The sequence below is a fragment of the Sorghum bicolor genome, chromosome 2, assembly GCF_000003195.3.
Source record: "Sorghum bicolor cultivar BTx623 chromosome 2, Sorghum_bicolor_NCBIv3, whole genome shotgun sequence".
Lineage (NCBI taxonomy): Eukaryota > Viridiplantae > Streptophyta > Magnoliopsida > Poales > Poaceae > Sorghum > Sorghum bicolor.
The window spans coordinates 60527498-60550051 of record NC_012871.2 but is presented as its reverse complement, the minus strand read 5'-3'; the positions used below and the strand labels follow the sequence as shown (position 1 = coordinate 60550051).

The 22554-nt window shown below is 45.0% G+C and overlaps 2 protein-coding genes across 5 annotated transcripts; both read right to left on the bottom strand.

Annotated features, from left to right (window-relative positions):
- Positions 55-12874, bottom strand: LOC8080980. 4 transcript variants are annotated; one of them, XM_021453650.1, is made up of 12 exons: positions 11949-12872; positions 10749-11025; positions 10257-10442; positions 9924-10076; positions 9128-9550; positions 6277-8340; positions 4129-4301; positions 3878-4033; positions 2235-2469; positions 1824-2131; positions 696-1324; positions 55-613 (listed from the first exon to the last, which is right to left on the bottom strand). In XM_021453650.1, the coding sequence occupies exons 1-11, from the start codon at positions 12722-12724 to the stop codon at positions 1033-1035; spliced, it is 5043 nt and encodes a 1680-aa protein (XP_021309325.1). In that variant the 5' UTR covers positions 12725-12872; the 3' UTR covers positions 55-613; positions 696-1032. The 4 variants fall into 4 exon arrangements, with proteins under 4 accessions (XP_021309325.1, XP_021309326.1, XP_021309327.1 ...); XM_021453652.1 differs by having other exon boundaries at positions 138-613; positions 10749-11051; positions 11949-12084; XM_021453653.1 differs by having other exon boundaries at positions 138-613; positions 10749-10987; positions 11949-12071.
- LOC8062734 lies at positions 14488-16360 on the bottom strand. The gene is made up of 3 exons (XM_002460212.2): positions 15725-16360; positions 14846-14926; positions 14488-14742 (listed from the first exon to the last, which is right to left on the bottom strand). Exons 1-3 carry the CDS (start codon positions 16358-16360, stop codon positions 14635-14637), a joined length of 825 nt encoding a protein of 274 aa, XP_002460257.2. The 3' UTR covers positions 14488-14634.

Below are 22554 nucleotides of genomic sequence, written 5' to 3'. Positions count from 1 at the left end.
AAACTGAAGGAAATAGCTGTACAGTTCTTGTAAAGTTTTATTGAAATTCCCACGTTAACTGGAAGCGACATCTCCTCATTCATATATCATATTCCTTGGCAATATTACAGAATTTACAGTTGCCCAGACGAATCAGATCTGAGATGCGCATTATTATTATGAAGTACGAACAGAGGTTATACAGGATCATGCTGACACGGAAGACGTGACTTTCAGAATGAGAACCTAGCCAAAAGCATTGCAGGTTTAATGCCTGGCGATTTTCCTTGTAAACCTCAGTAAAATCAGCTCTACAGTCATGCAATTGGACTAAATTATTTACAGCTATACAGAAACAATGATAGAACCGGGGGAGCGACGAGACATCCCCTGATCAGCTAGCACTGTCCTTGTACTGGAACTACTTTATATACAGAGTATATGTTGGCAAAATTTGCTACCTCAAAATTTGGGTGTGCTTGTGTTCAAAGACTCGTGAACAAAAGCACGGTATGTGGTCGAAGTCAATCGGTATGAAGAAATCATAGATCAAAGTCAAGTGCAAACTCTTATCATCTACTAGTTCCTCTCCCTAGGCATATCCAACAACTTAGGTCACTTTGTTCTCCCCCACCTGCATTCATAGTAACAGTGAACGGAGTTAGAGATTTATAGGATGGCAAAAATGAAACTTCAGCTGTGTCTGAAGAACAGACCTTACAACGTAGGCATAGGGAAGAAACCATTCCCATTTGGATAATCCAGCATAGAATAGTATACACACTTGCCAAGTATAAATAAATGGCCTGGATACTCCAGTTACAGATCCAAAAGCCATTCCATTCAGCAGCGCCCTCAGTCTGATGAGCAAGGAGCTAACCGAGCACATACTCTTTGCAGCCAGCAAGTTGCAGTGCATCAGAATAATCAGTTGCATTTTAACATGGTACATAGGAAAAACTCTTCATCGCACAAATATGTGCATGGTGATTCATCCTTGTTGGAAGCTCACTCCAGCATTAGTGTTTTACTCTTCTGACCGACTGACCCTCATCACACAGATGTATCCTTCTGAACAGGCTTTTGAGGGAAGAAAAAGATAACAAGCAAGGAGCAGATACTTAAGCCGATAACACCATCAAAAGGATGCAGACGGCAAGTGCTAATCATCCAAAACGGAGTTTCGGGTTTCGGTGTTAAAACACCGCTGCTTTGTATTAAGTAACTGGCAGTCATGATTCCAGAACGCAGGCCAATGGGTGCAGCAAGCTTTCCTTGTGTCCTCTGCTTAAGCCCAAAAAGCACCAGAGAAAGTAGCAAGAAACCTGGTACCGAGGGTAGTGATCTGCCATCCAATTGTATTGATGTCACTATTTTGCAAAAGTGAAACATGCTTGAATACCAAAAAAAACATGGATAAAATCATATATAGGCATCAAAAACTGAATATTTCATATCTTTCGAAGCTTTTGAAAAAGGGCAACTAGTTAGTTCATTGATGTGACATCATGCTTGGTTTTATAGTACCATGAGGTACGCACAGAAAAAATAGAGTTCACTGCATCCAACATCCCCCTTTCTGGATCCCATCCCCCCACCCACTCTCACACACACAAATCAGACTCAGACTCAGCACTGCAATAAATTATCTCCCAAGTCTAGTGATGGTTAGCTTGGCATTTACCAGCAGTTGCATGAAACATGTACAGTACGTACCAATAAGGCTTTGCTTGGCTGCACTCTAATCCACCCCAATCCACATGTATTGCGGTGGATTGAAGTGCAGCCAAACAAGCCCTAAAAACACTGAGAAAACAGGTGATGGTGGGCAAGAATTGACGTACCGATGAATTAGAGAAAACACAAGTCCAGATATCATAATGGCATTGTAGTAACCAAGATCAACAGCAATTTCCTCTGGAAGCCATGATCTGAAAACCATTTCTTCCACAACAGCAATGCTAGTAGCTGTGGCAAGCCCTCGAAGAGCTAGCATAAACACATTACTAGAAGACTTGATAAGATCAAGGGGTCTAGCTAAAGATGAAGAGAACCCTGTCCGAAAAGTTGCAAAACCAAGTAGAATACTTATTGAGTGCACCAACCCTACAACTGTTACACCTCCAGCCAAACCTTGAAAAAATTCCCACAGCTGCAATAAAACATTAACTATTACATACTATATACATAAACAAGCACTCTTCAGTTCTCTGAGAAATACCAAGTAAGGTGGATATGAGATTATAAGTTTATACCCTAGATGCAGACCAAAAATTCATCCCGTATTGCTCAACTGGATCCTCATAGCCACGTATCCTTTTGCCCCACAGCATGACAAGTATCATAATAGAAACATACAATCCAACAATGCAAGCATATCCAATAATCCCAGTTGAAGCACTTATTGTCCAACTTTGAACAAGTGTTGGCAGTAGAGGAATCACAACAGGGGACCATAGGATGAGAACCATTAAAGAAAAGCCCATAATCCTATAATGCAAAGAAGGAACATTTTAAGGACAGCCTAAGAACAGAAAGGAAACAACAAAAGGTATAACATGTCTACAATGGTGAAATTTCAACTGACTAATCCATGGAAGGGCCAAACTTGTACACATGAACCATGGCTCAAGTAACTACTACTACTACAGTACCACTCAATAATGAACCACTGAGTGATACCGTCCCAAATGCTTCATATAGCTTAAAAAGATGCAAGACCCTAACTGCTTATCCAGAACAGTGAAATTAATGGTCCTGCAGCCACTTTCTTTAGAAAAGAAACTATGGAGGTTCAAAAATGTGCCTGCTGTTCACTGACCCAAAAAGAAAGGGTAGCCTCTCTTAGTACTCGTTAAAAATGACGAAAAAAGGACAACATCCTGGAGCTACTACAGAAAAAAAACTGAAACAAAAAAAGAAAAAGAAAATTCAAATCAAAATTCAAGCTAGTATCTGAAACACAAGAGTAGGGCATGCGGTCAAAACACACACACACACACAAAGAGCAGGGCCACCACATCTGGCATTTTGTGAGGACTACTGAAGCATCTTTATAATTTTATTTTGGCTTGGTTAAGTTGCTAGATGTTAAAGAGGAACATCACGGTCTGTAGTCGGTCATCTCTAGTTGTATGCCACTGATGGACAGGAAAAATGAAACTGAAGCAACAAAAAGAGTCAATATGCTTTTGGTAGAAATACTATTTTTCAAGAAAATAAAGAGACAATAAAAATTAAAATAGAAAAAAGTAATGAGAACAAATGAAATGTAACTACATCTATTGGAAAGAGATGAGGATTGAATCTCTCCATCCATTAAAAGGAGGAATAGGGTTCAAAACATCAGTCATCCCAGTCAGACTTCCCAAGGGGAACACCCAAAAACACTGATTATGCGCCATCACTTCCACACATAAACATCTCAAACCTGAACTCAACACAAACAGAACACAAATAATCAAAAATAGAAAAAATATTGAGTTGCATGCACCAGTTCAACCCAAAAGCTTAAGCTGATGGGAAGAGGTGGGCAATTCACTTATATTCCAACACTCCCCCTCACGTGGAGGCTCCCTCAGGCCTCAAACGTGGAATAGGAGCGAGCAACAATTATTTTATTTAATTGCGCTAACCAGGATTCGAACTCGAGACTTGGCTCTGATACCATATTGAGTTGCATGCACCAACCAGTTCAACCCAAAAGCTTAAGCTGATGGGAAGAGGTGGGCAATTCACTTATATTCCAACAAAAAATACACAAAAAATACACAGTGCATCAAAATATATGAGAAATTTCATGAATTACTAACATAAACCATCTGATCAAGACACGCCAATTAAGTTCTTGTTTTCTATTCAATTGTTGTTCTCTTGCGCATAAGAACATGAGACTAACCTCTGAAATAAGGGTTGTTCGCTGATATGTAAGAATGATATAAGCCTATCAGTTAAGCTCATAGCACCACGAATCCCGCCCCAGAGTAGAGCAATTTTTCCAACGAACCTCAAAATTCCACCCTTTTGTCCGAGTTCAGCTAGAACTGCAACAAGCCTGCTTGCAGAAAGTCTAATAAATATATTCACAGGAAAAAGGAAAAAAGAAAAGGAGTACTGATAAAGGAAAGAAACAATAGTAACATAACAGACCTTTCATGATCAACCTCACCATCACCCTTTGTGGGAACTACCGGCCCTGCAACAGACATGGCTTTCTCAGCAAAACTGCTCATCAAACTGTTCTGGCTCTTTTCCTGTGCAGTTTCCTCATGTTTGGCACTTTCGATCTCAACAAAATCCTTGCCATTTTCATCCTTATTTTGCTGAAATATGAAAGTTGAATGTTTTATGAAAGAATGGCCCGATATAAAGGCAAATTTTGTATGGAAACAAATGTGGTATTGGCTAGTTCCCACCAAAAAATGCTGAAATTTGTCCGGTACCATTATCAAATCGTAGACACTTGCCATAGGACACTGCAATGATTATTTTGTTCATTTCAGATCTGCATAGAGAGGGGTGGGGGATATGACCTTTTTGCCCTTGTATTCATCCTCTTCCTCGTCCCCTCCCATGCCACCGCCACTCCAACTATCCGTTTCAGCCACACCCAACCCCCCTCCCATCCCAAACCCCTGACTAAACTGAGGACCACCACAAGCACCTGCGCCCCCATTTGCTCACCTCTCCTCACCCTCCGGCTCAATGTTGCGTAGCTGCCACATGTACCAAGCCCTGACTGAGTAGTAGGGGCAGGGGCGAAGTTAGGTATATCCTAGTGGGTGCAAATGCACTACCCAATTTTTGTGAAAACAACGTTTTTTTTAAAAAAAATTCCACCATATATGCACCCCTATAGCACAAGTCTATGCACCCACAAGGCAAGTGCACCACTCTCTAATTTGTTCTAGCTTCGCCACTGACTAGGGGGCACCACTATTTGCACAACTTATCCATCTGTGACAGGCGAGGCATGTCTTTGTGGACACCACTACTCGCACTACATCATGGTGTGCAAGGGAGAAGATCATGAACATGTGGATGCTCCAGGTGCCGATGCCTTTGACATTGGTGAGCATGGTGGCAACGGAGTGGTCGTCCATGTTGACAATGGCGGCGGCAGAGATGATCCTAAAGGCGAACTTGCAGGCAAGGTCATGGAGGTAGGATGCCTTGCGCGGGGATACCCGATCTGGCGGAGCTAGTACAGGTAAACAAGAGGACAGCATCGGGAGCCATGCTACCACGCTGCTGGGAGCACGAGAAACCGGAAGTAGACAGAGGCGGCCGCCATGAAGGTGGGCTGATGATACAGGATGCATCGGATGAGGCAGTCAACAGGCGGTGTGGGCAATGGAATACCAGGGGCTCATGGGTGTCGATGATGGTGGCAAGGGCAAGGTCCGCGACGCGCAGGTGGTGGATTTGCCATGCCCACCTGGCCCTCTGTGAATAGGGGCTGGCCCAGGATCAGGAGAGGATGAATAACTGACATATGGACCCTGAGGGCAAAAAGGATTTCTGAACCTTCTCTCGCCTGAAACCTGAGAAATGGATAAAATAATCGTTCTGGTGTCCTACGGCAAATGGTTGGATGTGACATAGTCAATACCACGTTTGTTTGATAGTAAAATTTGCCTCAATAAAAAAATGTACCACTCCTCTAATGCAGTATATCAAGGAAAAGAGCTATGCATGTCTTATAAGAATGAGAACCACTACTTGATACTCCACTAAACTTTCAGTTCGACAAGGAAAAACTAGGTTGAGACCATCATCTGTGTTTTGTGTGCTAAAGGAATCAAATACTGAAAAGAAAATCATGAAACATGTTTTATTAATCTCATCCAGTTAGGCCCCCTTTGGAACAAAGGATTTATAAAATATAGGAATAGGAAGAACATAGGAATGAAATGCACTAACACTTCAAATCCTACATGAAGAATATGTCTTTGGAAGCAATGTAGGAAAACCATAGGAAACAAAACAATGAGGTTGGAGCTCATGTTTAGTTTCCTCCAAAATTCCTTTGGAATGACCCAATCCATAGGAATTTCAAAGGAATTGGTGGAAAACATTCCTTTGTTCAAAAGGGCTTCATAGGATTTTTTTTTTCCTATAGGATTTGGACCCTTCAAAAATTCCTATGTTTGTCCTCCATTCCAATGGAGTCCTCAACCTTAAACATGACGAGAGGAGTTTGGGAAACAAATATAGTAATATTATATAGACTATAGAGTAACAAGTCCAAAGGAAATGATAGACAAGAAAATGAACTTGGGATATTAGTTTACTTACTTGATTATGTGCTACCAAAGCAGAAGCACCTAGGGCAGCCGTCACAGCCCCCACCATCATATCTTGACCCTGTGGCTTTGTCATCTCCTGCTGGTTGTCCCCACTGGCAATATTATTATCGTCTGTATTTGCTTTTCCACTATCCTGAACATTCTCTTTGCTGCTATCCTGAACAATAACTTCCTCACCCAAAATATCTGACTTCATAGTCGCTTTCATATGATCACCATGATTAGAGACACCAAAATGGAAGCAATTTCTCAAACATGCCAAAGTTACACCAACTATAACACCGACAGGAAGGATGTTCCTCAGATGCTGAGATTTCTGAACTGCGGTTGATACAGCTTCAACAACATTTGTTCCATGTGTTGAACCAAACTTGACAGTTGTTGGACTTCTTTGCCCACGTGTCACTGAATAAAACTCACAGTCAAGGACAACAGTTTTAGAAACTTCTGCAGCAATCTGTTCTACATCATTTGCAAGACTTCTTTCAAGTTGCTTAGTATCTGTTATTCCTATTTTGCGCCCAACTTCAATTTTAAGGGCACTTGATAGTTCATCTCTAACAAAGCATGTAAGTGCCTCTCTCAAATCATTACCAGGTATTGACCTGGTTGCTACTGTATTATTCCATTTATTTGACTTGTATGTAAAGTCTGGAATTTTTCTTGGTATAAAGTAGGGTGTCTGAACAGCTTTGTCCATCTTAGATGACTCTTGTGAGGATTCAGAAATGTCATTTTGCGCATTGTGCATCTGGTCTGCAATTTTCCATTTACCCTCTTGTGGATCAAGAAAAAGATCAGTTGCTGAATTAGACTCCGGTATTTTGAGTTGCAATTGTGTGTAAAGAAATTCATGAAGGTACATTGCATACTGCGCCTTCAAGTAAGAGTCGACAGCTATATCTAATAAATAGTCAGGCAAGCCATCGACCTGCTTGATACCATCAGCATCCACATGATTGCCAACTTTGTTTCCTCGGTAATATCTCATTTTCCCCCTACCAGATGAAACAATGCTTAAATTGGGATTTCCCTCACCAAAATCACAATCATCTTTAGACATGATTGAATCACTTTTTCCAGGACTGCTACCTTCTGGTTGTTTAGAGGATTGGTTTATTTCTTCTCCACTTGACGCTTTCTCTGCATTCTCCTTTACATGAGATTCTGTCTCATCCGCAGAAGTGCCATCATCATTTCCATCAGAATTTTCAGCATTCTCAGAATCCTGTTGTTTCTGAATCTGATCAATCATATTTTCAAGAACTCCAAATACACTGTTGACAGCCATTTGAGTCGAGTCATCAAACCCAGTTAATGCATCTAATGCCTGGGTCACAGTAATAGGCGAAGGTTTCGATCCTTCTGTTTTAGAGACTTGCGTGCTTTGATCATTCACATTATGAGCAGCCTTATCTTCACCTGTGCCAATTGTGTCACCTTCCTTTTCTGTTGCGTTAGATTGTAGATTCTGGTCTGTTGTAGCATCTGTTGATTGCTCCCCTTCTTTAGAAGCCCCGTTAGAGTTGGCCACTGACTGATCATCAGAAACTTGCATTGGAGTTGTTCCATTGTCTTGTTGGGTTATATGCTGCACTTCACTGTTATCATTGGTTCCATAGTTAGCTTTATCTGATTTGTAAGGTTGTTCACTTCCAATTTCTGTCGCAGTTCCAACAGGTTCAGAAGTTTGAGAAGGCTTTCCTTCTGATGATTCGATGCTTTCTCCAGGTTTATCATTATTTGTCATATTAATGTCTTTCCGATCCCCCTCAGACATGGTTGCAGAAATCCTGTTCTGATCAGCCATCTTAGCATCCTTAAGCCCACTTTCATGATCTGAATCTTTGAGCTTTTCCTGGGCCAATGTCTTGGTGGTGGTTGGTCTTACATTGTTCCAGCCAAGTCGATTCAATGCATCTAAACTGAAAGTTTCCCGTTTGGAATTTAAAATTTCAGTTACAGAAGCTGTAAGTTTTCCACGCACATCTTCAGGTACAGCTTCTTCTAGAGCTTTCGCAAGAGTCTCCCCTTGCTCCACAGCTACCAGAACCTTATAACAAGAAACAAAAAAGTAACTTGTAAGAAGCTTGATATACATGTTCTATAGTACCCAAAGTTCCTGACTTCAGCACACCTAAAGTTTCCAATGTTCAGATTCCTAGCACGCCTAACTTTTCCATCCACTGCAGTTATCCATGACGAAAATACCCACAAGGCTAGTCCTAACAAGGCATTGCTTGTTATCGACACCTCTCAGTCTTGTGCCCAATTGAACAGTACACACAATTGAACAGTACACATACTGCAAGAGCCTGTAGCCATCGTCACCGACCAACAAATCAGACACTTGCACGTGGACCACAAGGCCTGCTGGATGACAGGGAGGAAGGAGGGCAAGGGAGGCGGTGCAATTTGCTCTGCAGGCCACACCACCTGCTGGGCGCCTGGGCGCAAGTGCCACCCCAGCAGAAGGCCACCAGGGACCTCGTGAAAGAGAAAACAAGCTGCTTGGCGACCTACAGGAGACATGGGCCTGGCACGGAAGAGCTGCTCAGTCACCTTTGTCTCATTGTCTATGAGCAGACATGAGTAGAACTGAGAAATAGGAAAAATAGCAGTAGCAGAAAAGGATTATGGGCATTCTGGTACTTCTCATTGTGAATTAAAAAAGAAAAAAAATGTGAAAACAGTACTAGTGGTTGACAAAGTGCTAAAAGAAATTAACATTTTAACTTTGTGCTATTAAAGTGTGCCGAAACCATTCGCTGCTAGTTTGCTTAAGTCAGGAACTTTGGGTGCTGTAGTATCAATTTTACCAATTTAATATGCCTGCATACCTTCTTCTTCTGATCATCATTGAGAGTACCAGGCATCGTAGCATCTAGCATATTCATCACAAGACTTGCTGATTGTAGTACCTGACCTTTCTCAACATCTTCAGAACTCTCTTCTAACTCTTCTTCCAGATCTTTGGCTACAGTTCCTATGTCACCATTATTTTCCAACTGCCCATCATCTTTGTTTTGAGCATCAGAGTACTTCTTTGCAGAATCAACTAGCAGTCCATTTATTCCATGTGGAACATTATTATACAAAATAAGTTCAGAATGCTGACGAGAACTATTTCCTTTTCGAGGTTTCCTCTCATTCACTTGAGGTTCAACAAATGCTATACCTCTGGATGGGTTAATTGTGATGTCCACATCTTTGATGAGCGGATGGCGACCCTTCAGAAGAGCAAACTCGACCGCTGATAACCACTGCATATAATAAATGAAAATAACAAGTAATAATTTTGAATTTAGTACACCAGCTTAAAATACACATAATGGAAGAAGCACATACATGCGAGATCGATAAAATATTAAATCCATGGGACACTGCAAGTGACAAGGTTAAGTATTTTTTGCTTACAGTGGTCATGAAAAAAAAAAGGTCTTAGGTGTGCATCAATCTTCTGTATTCTTGAACAAATTATCTATTTTTGGAAGGAATACTTCTACAAATTAGTTACTGGTGTTTCTGTGAAGAAATCTTGTTAAGAAAATGAAAATATACATGTCTAATGCTTCAAGTGGTATAAGAATGCTTCCATCAGGGTCCTAGAGAAAATAAATAGAAAAAAGATTTTACCTCTAAGGCAAGATTCTGGCACCATAACACAGCATATCTCTGAAACGTGAAGATAGTGGAGTGGACACCAGAACAAAGGAGAAGGCTTGTGAAAGGATTTTCTGATATTGAACTGCGGGGCACTGCAAGAAGCGGCACAGTCCCATCATCACTCTGCAGTACAGCATATATTCAAATTAGATAATAGAAAGACGGTGTTCACAATGCATGCACTAACTTTCATAATGTTGTTAACACTCATTAACTTTTGATATCCAGACAATGGAATTGCTACAATACACAAATAACAAGTTAGCTAAGCTCTAGTATTGCTTATATCGTCAAAAACTGCACCTGTATAAAAAGTAGAGGTATTTTCACATGGGCAACTGACAGCCTTGTGCTAATTTCAGCATAGAATTCATGAAGAGTATCAAACCCATGTGAAACCATGGATATAGCTCCATCGAAGTCCCTCAAACAACTGGCCGACAAAGCCTTTTGAACATTGAAATTTTTAGCTTTACCTTGAAAGAGTTCCTGAAAGAATACGTCATCAGCTGTTTGGCAATGCACTTACAGGGAAAAGGCTAAAGAAACTTGTGACAATGCCATGAATTATAGAGATCACAAGAGCAACTGGTTGGTAGAGTAGCTAAACTTATACAGATCCTAAGCTTCAGTGAAGCACTACTGTACTAGTACAGCTACTTCCTAAAATGACCTATTGCTAGTTAGGTGGACTGATATATGCAAATGCTGACATGTGACATTGTCAGCATATGAACACATGACACACATAGCAGAGGGGTTACAGTTTTTCTCGGAGAGCAGTGGGGATCAAACCTTATTAGCACGCAGAATATCAACCAAGCCAGTTGTGAGCTTTTCATCAAGAGCTATATGATGAGGAAATGATCTTGTTGCTTCTTCTAGATCAAAAGGGTTGTCAATACAAACAGCAGCAGTAAGAGGAGTAGACTCTCCAACTTCCACGAGGTACTTTGTAAGCATATTTGCCCCATAGCCCCATCCAACACCCATTAGTGTTGTCCAAGGTCTCTTGCTGTTTATAAACTGTACCGCTGTGCAGATATCATCACTGTCAGCTGCTGTAAATAACCTACATAAGCAGGTAGTTTAGAAGCCCTACAATTTCGAACAGATATCCATCACTGCCACACCTCAAAACTTATGTACAAACATCAAAAGGTATGCAAATGCAATGAAGTACTCCATAGGTTCCGAATGAGAGGTCACTTTAGTTTTTCCTAAGTCAAACTTATCTTTGACCAAGTTTACAGAAAGATGCATCAACATCTACAACATCAAGTTTGTTTCATTAAATCCTCCATGAAATATGTTTGGTAGTTGGTATTGCATTTATTTGAACTTGTAGATGTTAATATATTTTCTAAAATTGTCAAAATTAGAAAAGTTTGACTTAAGAAAAAGCTAAATTAACCTATAATTTGGAACAGAGTAAATAATATGATGGGTGCATTAATACAACAGTTTTGGAGTGCATGACTGACAATAATGGATCCATGGTGTTCCCATGTTGTTAGAGTTTTCAGTGTCAGAAACATGTACAATTATTATCTGAATTAGTCATGGTACTCCATCGGCATCAATCTGTACAGTGGACTTTTCCAATTATTTTTTTGTTGCATTAAAGCGATCACAATTGCTAGGTTGAACAAGCAATATTTCGTCTGAACTTTATTTAAGACATCTTCATAATGGACAGAAGTTATAATAGCATATATGTGGCATATTAGTTTAAAGTTTTAAACTGAACATATACATTAGTAACGCCTGGCATTGAGGGCGAACAATCACAATTTAGGTAAAGCAATTCAAGCAATGAACACGTATTGAGATGTTAAAGTGAATTCCTATACAACAAGCAGTGAGCACCTAAAAGTGACTGCAAGTTTCTAGTTCTGTTAAGTAAGGAGCTCCTTGTGAATTGTGAATTTACTCTTAACGCCCTCAAATTAAGTGCGCAACAAATAAGCATCCCAAGAGAGCAGAAACTTTCACCTTGGGGTAGTGACTGGGGAGCCGCCGCACCCTCTGGGGTTCATTACGATAGGAAAGTACCCGTTCTTCAGTGCATCCAACACGAACACCTTGATGCTGCTCTCCATGCTCCCCTCGTGCGTGCCAGGCACTATAAGCACCGTGGAATCCAGCCCATGCTCTTTGTCCAAGTCCAAATTATCAGGCCAATCGAGTGCGACCACCCCACCGTCCTCCAGGGCGATGCAAATCCTCTGGTACGACATATCGCAGGCACCGTCCCCGCCGCGCACCACGGGGACGCAGCCCCTGCTCAGGTTGACGTAGTGCCGCTCCTCGGTGAGCAGGCGCTCGTTGACGCCGTCGAGCAGGACGCCGCCGTCCTCGAAAGACACGGACGGGCAGCGCAGCAGCACGCAGCGGTTGAATGGCGTCGGGCTGGTGAAGAGAACCCACTCGCCCGCGACATCCCCGCACGCGTCGTAGTCCTCGGATTCCTGGGACGGCGGCGGGAGGCTGGTCTGGGACGACGAGGAGGAGGACCAGGAGGAGAAGGAGGTGGCGACCGCGGCCGCGGCCGCGAGCGCGGCGGGGCCTACGAGCGCGAGGGAGGAGGGGAGGCTGGCGAGGAGGTCCGAGAGAGAGGCGCACGGGGCGGCGAGGCGGTACGGGCGGTGGTGGTGGTGGCGCCGCCTCCGCTGGCGCCTCCGGAGGACGAGGAGGAACGGGGTCGGGGTGGGCGCGGCGCCACGGCGAGGGAGATGCGACGGAGGAGGGGGGCGGGAGGCGAGTTGCATCAGCGGCGGCTGTGGCGAGACGCCACGGGGACAAGCCTTGGGAGTGGGAACGCGGGCGGCGGCGAGGGAAGCCGGTAGCGGTGGTGTGGTGGAGGAAGACGCGGAGGGGATCGGGGAATGGAAAAAAAAAAAGGGGGCGACGTCGACGGGGACGAACGAAGGCTCGCGGCTTTTCGAGCGTAAAGCTCCCGCAGTTTGATGTTGTGGCATATACCGGGCCCACGGATTCCCTCACCGACCGGTGGGGTCCAGCACGTTGCTTTGGGTGAAGGAGAAAAGGGTTGAAGAGAGAGGGGGGTTAGCCGGGGCCTTTGCCCACGACCAAACAAGAGAGATGAGCTTTCCTCATTCTTTCTCAATTCCAAATAAAATTATGGTTACCCCTTTAATAGGCAAGCCACAAACATAACAAATTAATCTGTCTTAACCTCCAAATAATCCAATCTAGAGGATAAGCATGCATGGCACCTAACTAACCTGAAGGATATTGAATGTTGCCCACATGCACATAACACGAACCTTCTAAAAGGTAACTCACTGGAGGTCCAAGTCGGACGACGCAAGGGTTCGTGTAAATCTCAATCACATATATAGCCCCCTTGGGGGTTTTATTTATAGAGCGAGCTGGATAGTATGGTGGCCCGTTATTATACGAATGGCCCCTGATAGTGCCCTTTACCGAAAAACACCCACTAGGGGCATTTAGGTACATTTGACTGGAATATATCGATTTCTACATAATATGCTTATAGTCTGGCAAACACCCAAGCCCACCCACATCGTGCAATCGAGGCGAAACTCCATTGGGCGACCTTCACCTCCCAGGAGCTGCTCCTCTTGACTTGCTAGGCTCCGCCTTGTCCTTACAGGAGTTGCCTGCATGTAGGCTCTAAAACGAAGATATTAGAGTGATACGATGAGAGTTGGGGTAATGTTCGAAGGTCAGTTCCCCAACATGCCTTTTGGGACTTATTGGCAGGGATTTATTCGCCTTTTCGTTAGATGATATCTTCTTTTTTGTTTTTGTTCTTGTGGCTATGCCTAGTGCTATGAGTGGTTTGTTATTGACGGAGTTGTCCAAGCTATTGTAGTTGTAACCCTCTTTTGAGGCCAGTTCTTTACTCATATTCATCGGAAACTCTTTTGCCCATTTTAAATTGGATCATCCAAGTAATCCGTTGAATATTGCAGTGCCCATTGTTCATTATTGACTTATTGTGGGTGTGCTTTTCTTCACCTCGTGTGAAGCACGCACAATAAGGTCAGTCTCAATGGACACTGTCACTGCACGATTTTACATACCAACACATCATCAAGATTGAAATGAAATCATTTATAAAATAACTTCAGCAATGAAGCATTTCACTTTGTTGTTTCTAAGGCTAGCAAAGTATTTAATTGCTGCAAAATGATTGGATCACATGCAAGATGGTGAAACGATTTGGCCCTCAGTGGAGATTTCATCCCGTTTCACCGCGTGGAAAACAACGCCCGTGGGGTTTCACTATGGTGAAACTACTTTATTCTCTCTCCTCTTCGTTTCATGCAAAAAGTGCAGTTTTACTGACATGACGCTCTAATAAATGTGCATGACATATTGGTGAAATTCCCACTGAGACTGGCCTAATACTCGGCTGCTCAAATTTCAGTAGAATTCTAGATATCTTTTTTCAGAAAGGACTCACAATCTTCAGGCTTGTTCAGTGCTTTGAAGGTAAAACGATATTTACTTCTAATGACAAGTAATTCTGACTGAAGGGAAATATTAATTGTAGTAGATGGAAATAAACAGTTATAGTTGACCAAATCACGTGTATTTACATCTTGATGAAACACTGAAAAGAATTCTTCTACCCCTAAGCTAAAAAAATATCATAGACGTAAAAAGAATCTGTGAGGCATTAACAATATCAGCAACCTAAATCATCAAGACTTGTTCCCTTTACTCGTCTTGGCTTCATGTTAATCTTGATAGAGCACTTTTGCGAGAGATGGGGCAGTGAAGGTACGAGGAGAGCCTGCAGAAGGAATTACCGCGCTACTAAATTTCAGATCAATCGTGTGACAGAAGCATGCGCGTGTGAACAATACCACAAAACATTATGCTGCAGGCAAAAATACCTTGCGTGTCATCACGGGCTCGATTGCTTCCCGTAGCACAATGTCGGTGTAGTTAGTTCCAAATCTACAATCCAGCGAAAACTGAAATAAAAAAATAAGGCCAAATTTCAGAAAACAAGCAAAGAACTTCAGATGTACTAACATGTAAGCACAAGAGTACAAGACATTATTTTTGTTCTTTTTTTTTGGAAATCACTACGTTTGGTTGCTCCCGGTAAAGTTTAACTTTCGTCACATCGAATGTTTAGACATATGTATGGAGTACTAAATATAGACTATTTATGAAACTAAAAACACAACTAGAGAGTAATTTGTGAGACGAATTTTTTAATTCTACTTAGTCTATAATTGAACACTAATTGCCAACAACCAAACAATGGGGGTGTTTGATTGGGTTGTTAAAGGCCTTGTTTAGTTTCGAAAACTTTTTGGTTTTCGGAACTGTAGCACTTTCATTTTTATTTGATAAACATTGTCTAATCATGGAGTAACTAGGCTTAAAAGTTTCATCTTGTGATTTTACAGATAAACTGTGTAATTAGTTTTTTTTGTCTATATTTAGTGCTCCATGCATGTGCCGCAAGATTCAATGTGATGAGGAATCTTGAAAAGTTTTTGGTTTTTGGGGTGAACTAAACAAGACCAAAGTTTAACAGATACCGTAACATTTTCGTTTTATTTAATAACTAGTGTCCAATCATGGACTAATTAGGCTCAAAAGATTCGTCTCGCAAATTATTCTTTAGCAGTGTTTTTAGTTTCGTAAATAGTCTATATTTAATACTCTATTTATGTGACCAAACATTCGATATAACTAAACTTTAACTTGTGAAACCAAACTGGACCTCAAAAGAGAAGAGTGTGCGTGGAGTCAATAACCTGAATTTTTGGAAGAGGGAAGTTCATGATGTGCGTCCGGGCGTCGATGCGGCCGGCGACCCTGATCTCCATGTAGCTCCTCTGCGCCGACAGCTCGCTGACGAGGAGCCGCGTCACGTTCCGCTGCGCGAGCAGGGCGTGCATGAGCACCGTCACGTTGGCGCTCCGCGGGGGCTGGTAGAACGCCGGCACGTCCATGGCGCCCACGGACTCGTTCGCGTACGCCACGTCCAGCACCGTCGCGCCGTACCGTATCCCGATCCCGTTCAGGTTCTGCGCCGCGAACACCAGCGACGCCACCGCGCACGCCGGCGGCGCCGCCGCCGCCGCCGTCCCGTTCGCGCTGCGGTTCGACGACGTCGTCGTCAGGCTGAAGGACCTGTCCATCTGGATGGACTGCAGGTAGAAGGCCGGCTTCTTGAGCCTCGTCACGAAGACGGCGAGCAGCGCGGCGGCGACGGCGAGCAGGAGGGTCAGCGAGAGGAGCAGGTAGAGGCAGAGGCATCTAGCTGAGTGAAGAGGAGGAGGAGGAGGAGGAGGAGGACAGTGGCCATAGCTGCTCTCCTTGTCGCGACAGCCACGCCAGCAGCTGCTGCTGCTACCGTCACCATGATCCATTGGTGGCTGCTGCAGCATTTACCGGCTAGATCGAGGAAGCATGGTTCGGAGGAGCAAGAATGCAAGATGCATTTATATGTTTTCGTTTGCACACAAGGGTTTCTCAAGTACTTCTCCATGGCCGCAAGCCTCGTGCAAATACTTCGGTTGCCTTTATTCCTTCCGTGAAAAGTCTGTGTGAATCTGAGATCCTTGTAGGAGAAGACGGAGCATCACTTCGACGGGCAGCTACGCATGTGGCTGCTCAACTCTGGTATCTGGCCTAGTATTGACTAACGTAGCCTTTGTTTGAAACAGAGAACCATTTTCGTACAATCGAAATCAAAATGCTTTTTTGAAAATTACTACAGACTCATGCACATCAGATTTGTTTATATTGATTTGTTTGATAGATATTTTCCATATTTCTCAAACTAAAAATAGATATAAATAAATATATATTTCTTATATTACCTATATTATTATGAAGTAATATGTGCTAATAATCATGTAGATCAATGGTCCACGGTTCAGTGCGCTGTGTATGTGTGTTGTAGGCATCTACATTGTACCGTACAACTAAAAAAATGTCAAGCAAGATATGTTCGGTGAGTTAGAGCATCTCCAACAGTTTGCTATCTGACTTTTCCATCCTTATTTTTTTGAAAAAAAATTCTCTCCAATAGTTTGGCAACTTCCCTCCCTATTTTTTCTAACCTCGCAAAAATTTCTCCGGAGCGCATATATGCGCGCGGCATAGGAGCGACGATCTGGAGTTTTTCGGCCCATCTAGTAAGTAGAAAGAAGGACAAGGTTTTAGTTGAGAAAAACACAAGAGAGAAAAATTTAATGGAAGGGCTTAAACGCATAAAAAACAAATTGAGGGTTCATGATACAAAATACAAGACCGGGTTGTAGAAAAAATACCGAGAAAAAATTTTTAGGATAGAAATATGTAAAACTTCTTTTTTTCTCCTCATACTAATTTAGGAGTTGATAAATATCATATTTTGGGGAGATCTCTTGAAGATGCTCTTAGTTGGTGAAAATTTTTGAATTTGGCTACGGTAGCACTTCGTTTGTATTTGATAATTATTGTCCAACCATGGACTAACTGAATTTAAAAGATTCATATCGTAGATTACAGACTATATAATTAGTTATTTTTTAATTAATATTTAATGTTCTATATATATATCTAAAAATTTGACATACGAAGAATCTTAAAAAAATTTGGAGAACTTTTGGAAACTAAGGCCTTGTTTAGATCAAAAACTTTTTAGATTTTGACACTGTAGCACTTTCATTTTTATTTGTCAAACATTGTCTAATTATAGAGTAAGCTTAAAAGATTCATCTCGTGATTTACAGATAAACTGTGTAATTAGTTATTTTTTTATTTATATTTAATATTTCATACATATGCCGCAAGATTCGATGCGATGGAAATCACGTAAAGTTTTGGGTTTTATAAACAGGGTAAACAGCGAACAGGGTGGTAGACATGTAGGTGTGGGCGTGTGGCGCGCATCGGGCTTGGGGCCCAGGAGGCAATTAATATTTGAGGTTTTTTTTTTACTCAGACATACATTTGAGGTTTCTTGGCTGGTGGACCAAAAGAAGAGTAGAACTTCGAAACTTCTACCGTACGTAGAAACAGAAGACGGCAACGATTAGGAGTTTTCGTAATAACTACGAAATATAATGCTTTTTTCTACAATCTATGATCGGGAGTATACTCATCTCATACTCCGTGACTGCCAGACGATGGGCTCACGACATCACGGGCGCTAGAACGGCAGCAACGATTGACGACTACTTGATGTTGCGGGATCCCCTGCAAGAGGTTGAGCTACAGTCTGGGATGAACGACAAATTCATCTGGAGATGGAGCGCCGACGGAACGTATGGTGCGGCAACTGCTTACCGCGCTTTCTTCCACGGGACCACGGGGCTCGCGGGAGCCCGTGAGGTTTGGCGAGCGTGCTGCCCCCCCTCCCCCCAAAGTACAATTCTTCTTCTGGTTGGCGCTACGAAAGAGACTGTGGACGACGGAATGAAGATGAAGGCACGGTCTTCAGCAGCATGAGGACTGCCTCCTGTGCGGCCAGGAGGACGAGACGTGCGATCACCTTCTTGCCGCATGCGTCTTCACGCGGGAGATATGGTACCGCATCCTCAGCACGATAGGACTTTAGCACACCGCGCCATCGCCGTCCGACACGCTGGTCGACTGGTGGCTCGAGGCCAGGAAGCAGGTCCTAAGAGCCTTCACGCGGGGTTTTGATTCGCTCATCCTTCTAGTTTCATGGGAACTATGGAAGGAACGGAACCGACGGACGTTCGACGGAGTATGTGCAACGGCAACACACGTTCTGCATTGGATCTGGACTGAGGGCGAGAGCTGGATTGCTGCGGGGTTCTCTAAGCTCGCTCCTCTTTTTTTGATAGCTTCAGCTTAGTGAACATCGCCCCGAGTAGCACAAATAGTTTGTTCCCTTAGCACGCCACTCGAAGCTTCACTGTTTTAGCCGGTGCTCTCTGTTTGTGTGTTTTGTTTGCTTGAGATTGGCATCTCGCCTAACTGCTAGCAAGCCGTGTAACAAACTCTTTCGTTTTTTAAAGCAACACAGTCCAAGTGCTCGTTTTCGAAAAAAAAAGATGAGTTGGAACAAGTCTAAACTTCTACTAGCCGATCCACTCGTGAGTCGTGACACCTTACAACTCGGTCCCAGCCTTCCTATTTTGACGCAGGGTGCTCTTATTACCGCCGTCTGGCGACCCCAATCTGTAATAATCTCGAGAATCTACAATGGAACGAGGAAAACCCCACCACGGTCACCAGCATCAGTCGGAAGAGGACGCCGCCGCCGCCGCCGCCGGGGACGTCGCGGAGGAGCGCACGCAGAAGCTTCCCGTGCAGGAGGAGGTCATGGAGGCGGCTGGTGGCGCAGATCATCAGTTTGATTCCTTTGTCGATTCCATCGCCGTCGGCGAGGCCTTCGCGCACGCCTTGCAGATGGAGGAGCTGGCGGATGTGGAGGTCTGGGACCTGGTGCCGCCGCCCCGCGCTGAAGGACCGGCGGCCGTCCACGCCGCGCCGGCGGGATCACAGGCCGTCACTCATCACTTCCCAGCAGGACCGCCCGTCTTCGACGACGACGTTGCCGGCGCCGCCCAGGCCAACACGAACGTTCACCGTCACCTGGTAGGCGGCAATATACCACTGCCACGCCATGCCCCGACGCGCCCGCGAGGTCACCAGCAGGGCCAGGACGTCGACATGCACGAAGAAGAAGAACCATCCCACTCCTACCAGGAGCTCCAGGCTGCCGCGGCGGATCTGCAGATCTTCGCCGCCGCCCAGACCCAGCTCAACAGCTTCGTCGTCGATCGTGCAGCCCGGGCCATTGCCGCCAACAACAACAACCAGCAAGCCGCCCCGGCCAAAGCCACCACCAACCAGCATGCCGGCCCGGCAGCGGCAGGAGGCGCCGACCGACCCTCGGTCCCGCAGCCGCAAGAAAGAGGTGCCGGTCACGTACTGTCCTCTACATTCACCTGGAGAGGAGCATCCGCCCGTGGTTTAAGACGCCGTAGGCAGCAGCCCGTTGGTGGCGGCGAAGCGATAACCCTCCGTTTGGAAACACCGGCCGGCGCACAGGCGACGACGTCGCGGACCGTTCCCGGTCCCGGTGCCGGCAAAGAAGGTATCATCTCGGCAAGACAGGCCATGCTTGCCGACGCCGCTTACTCCCCGGTCTTCCTCGCTGGCATAGAGGAAGAAGAGCATGGCAACAGCTGGTACGACTCCCTCCTCCGCGAAGCTCAGGCGATGGAGGCGATTGATGAGCCGGGACTCCATGATCAAGTACCTTTTTTCCAGCAACAATTTCCAAGATTCGACGAGGAGCCCAGGGAGGAACCCGGCTACAGTCCCCCCATGAGATTGCGCGTCGTCGACCCTTGTGATCTCGACCTCGACGAGGCAGGCCCGTCGACGACGACGCAGAGGCGGCAGAGGGTGCTCCCTCTGGCCCACGACGAAGTGTCCAAGTTCGACTGCGGCATTTGCATGGAGACCATCCCCATACTGGACCTCTTCCACGGCATGCAGTGCCAGCACAGGTTCTGCGTGGAGTGCATGGGCACGTACATCGAGGGAAGGATCAACGGCGGCGAGGTGCCCATCCCGTGCCCGGACCCGGCCTGCCCGGAGGCGTACGGGGAGGACATCGCCGTCCTGCACCCCGAGGTGTGCAAGAAGTCCATCGACTTCGCCGCGTTCAGCAGCTGGGGCGACCGCCTGACGGAGCGCGCCATCCCGCCCAACCTGCGCGCCTACTGCCCGAACCGCCAGTGCGGGATGCTGCTCGAGGCCACCGGCGGCAAGACGCTGGCCAAGGCGTTTTGCCCGGCGTGCAGCCACCCAATGTGTGCCACGTGTGGCTTCGACTGGAGCCATGACGATGCTGATGGCAGCAGCCAGCACGATTGCGACGAAGGCCCAAATGCCGAGCTTGTGAAGAAGCTTGCCGAGGAGCGTCGGTGGAAGCAGTGCCCAAGATGCAAGATGCTGGTTGAAAGGACCTTTGGGTGCGATTTCATGAAATGCAGGTACTATATATACTCAATCTCCTCTTATTTATTTGCCTCAAGTTACTTATTGTTGTTTTATTTAAAATTAATTGTTGCATCATGAACACTTTGCATTTACTTAATTTGGCAACTACTCTCCTACCATTGTGAGTGCTTGTTTCAACGAGAAACTGGACTGAGCCAATACAATACTACTCCGTCCAATTTTGTTTTGTCTTATTAGCTAGCTTTGTCCTATCCTAAGTTAAAGTTTTCTATCTTTGACTATTTTTTTAAAAAAAAGCTGTATAACATAACTTAATAGCATAAGATTTATGTTTTTAGAACTACTATAAGAAATGCTTTCATAATATAATTCACATGTGTAAAACTACATGGATATTTTTTTAATTTGGTGGTCAAAGTTAGTAATATTTGGCTTAGAAAATGAAGAGTCACAGAAAAAAGCTTTGCATTCAAATTTCCCAAACTTGACATTAATATTAACATCTAATCTGTCTTAAAAAATTTAAAACGATAAGCTCTTTTTCTCTGTGAATAATCCAAACAGGACGGATCTTCGTTATTTTAGAATTCATTGATCTTCTACTTATTATATAAGAAAACAGATCACTTTGGTCCTGTTTGGTTCACCTTGGTAAAGTTTAATTCCCGTCACATCGAATGCTTGGTATATGCATGGAGTAAGAGTATTTATCTCTACAACTAAAAAGAGCCACATGTTATCGTCTCCGCGTTTCATCGGACTGCCTCCGTAATCCCGTGCCTCCCCACGACCTCGCGACACCGCCTCACGACGCCGCTGCCTACCAACCTCCCCCTGACCCCGCGACGACGCCCCACGCCCGCCGCCGCCAGCCTTGCCCTGCACGTCGGCGCCGCCAGCCCCTACTCGCCGGCGCCCGCCGCACCGTGGGAAGCCTCCTACTCCCGTGCCCAACCTCCCCACAACCCCGCGACACCGCCCCACGACGCCGCTGCCTACCAACCTCCCCCTGACCCCGCGACGACGCCCCACGCCCGCCGCCGCCAGCCTTGCCCTGCACGTCGGCGCCGCCAGCCCCTACTCGCCGGCGCCCGCCGCACCGTGGGAAGCCTCCTACTCCCGTGCCCAACCTCCCCACAACCCCGCGACGCCGCCCTGCGACGCCGCCGGCGGCCCTTGCCCTGCACGTCGACGCCGCTAGCCCCAAGGGGCCTCCACGAACGCAGAGTCGAGGACCCCCTACTTCGGTCCGGCGCATTTGGCCACAGCCCCATTGCGGATCCATTCCCACTCGTCCTTGCCCTCGCCGGAGCCCTCACTTGATTTGGCACCCTCGTCAAAGCCTTCGCCCTCACTGGATTCTGCCCTCGCCGGAGCTCGCGGTAACCTGCTCCACTACCCCGCCGCCCGCGGCCAACGATGATTTTGTTCTGAATTTGTTTTGATTTTGTTCTGTGAATTTGTTTTGATAACACAGCCCGTGTAAACATGGAGTATTTCAGCTCATTTGCCAAGGTTTCTTTTGGTAGTTCTATAATAGCTGAGTAGGAGTGTTTTGGCTTTGAAAGTAATTTTTTTGAGACAATGGATTCAACTCTCGGCTGCAAAACAGTAAAGATTTACGTTTTAGAAAGGCCTAGCTGGATGC

What these genes read in the sequence shown, in the direction of transcription:
- LOC8062734 (XM_002460212.2), bottom strand. Translation starts at nt 16,360, where the DNA reads ATGCTGCAGCAGCCACCAATGGATCATGGTGACGGTAGCAGCAGCAGC. An exon ending in TCCCTCTTCCAAAAATTCAG is followed by an intron (nt 14,927 to 15,724) that starts GTTATTGACTCC and finishes TTTTTATTTCAG; the next exon opens with TTTTCGCTGGATTGTAGATT. An exon ending in AGCCCGTGATGACACGCAAG is followed by an intron (nt 14,743 to 14,845) that starts GTATTTTTGCCT and finishes TTCCTTCTGCAG; the next exon opens with GCTCTCCTCGTACCTTCACT.
- LOC8080980 (XM_021453650.1), bottom strand. Translation starts at nt 12,724, where the DNA reads ATGCAACTCGCCTCCCGCCCCCCTCCTCCGTCGCATCTCCCTCGCCGT. An exon ending in ATGATGATCAGAAGAAGAAG is followed by an intron (nt 8,341 to 9,127) that starts GTATGCAGGCAT and finishes TCTTGTTATAAG; the next exon opens with GTTCTGGTAGCTGTGGAGCA. An exon ending in CTTTGGTAGCACATAATCAA is followed by an intron (nt 4,302 to 6,276) that starts GTAAGTAAACTA and finishes TTCATATTTCAG; the next exon opens with CAAAATAAGGATGAAAATGG.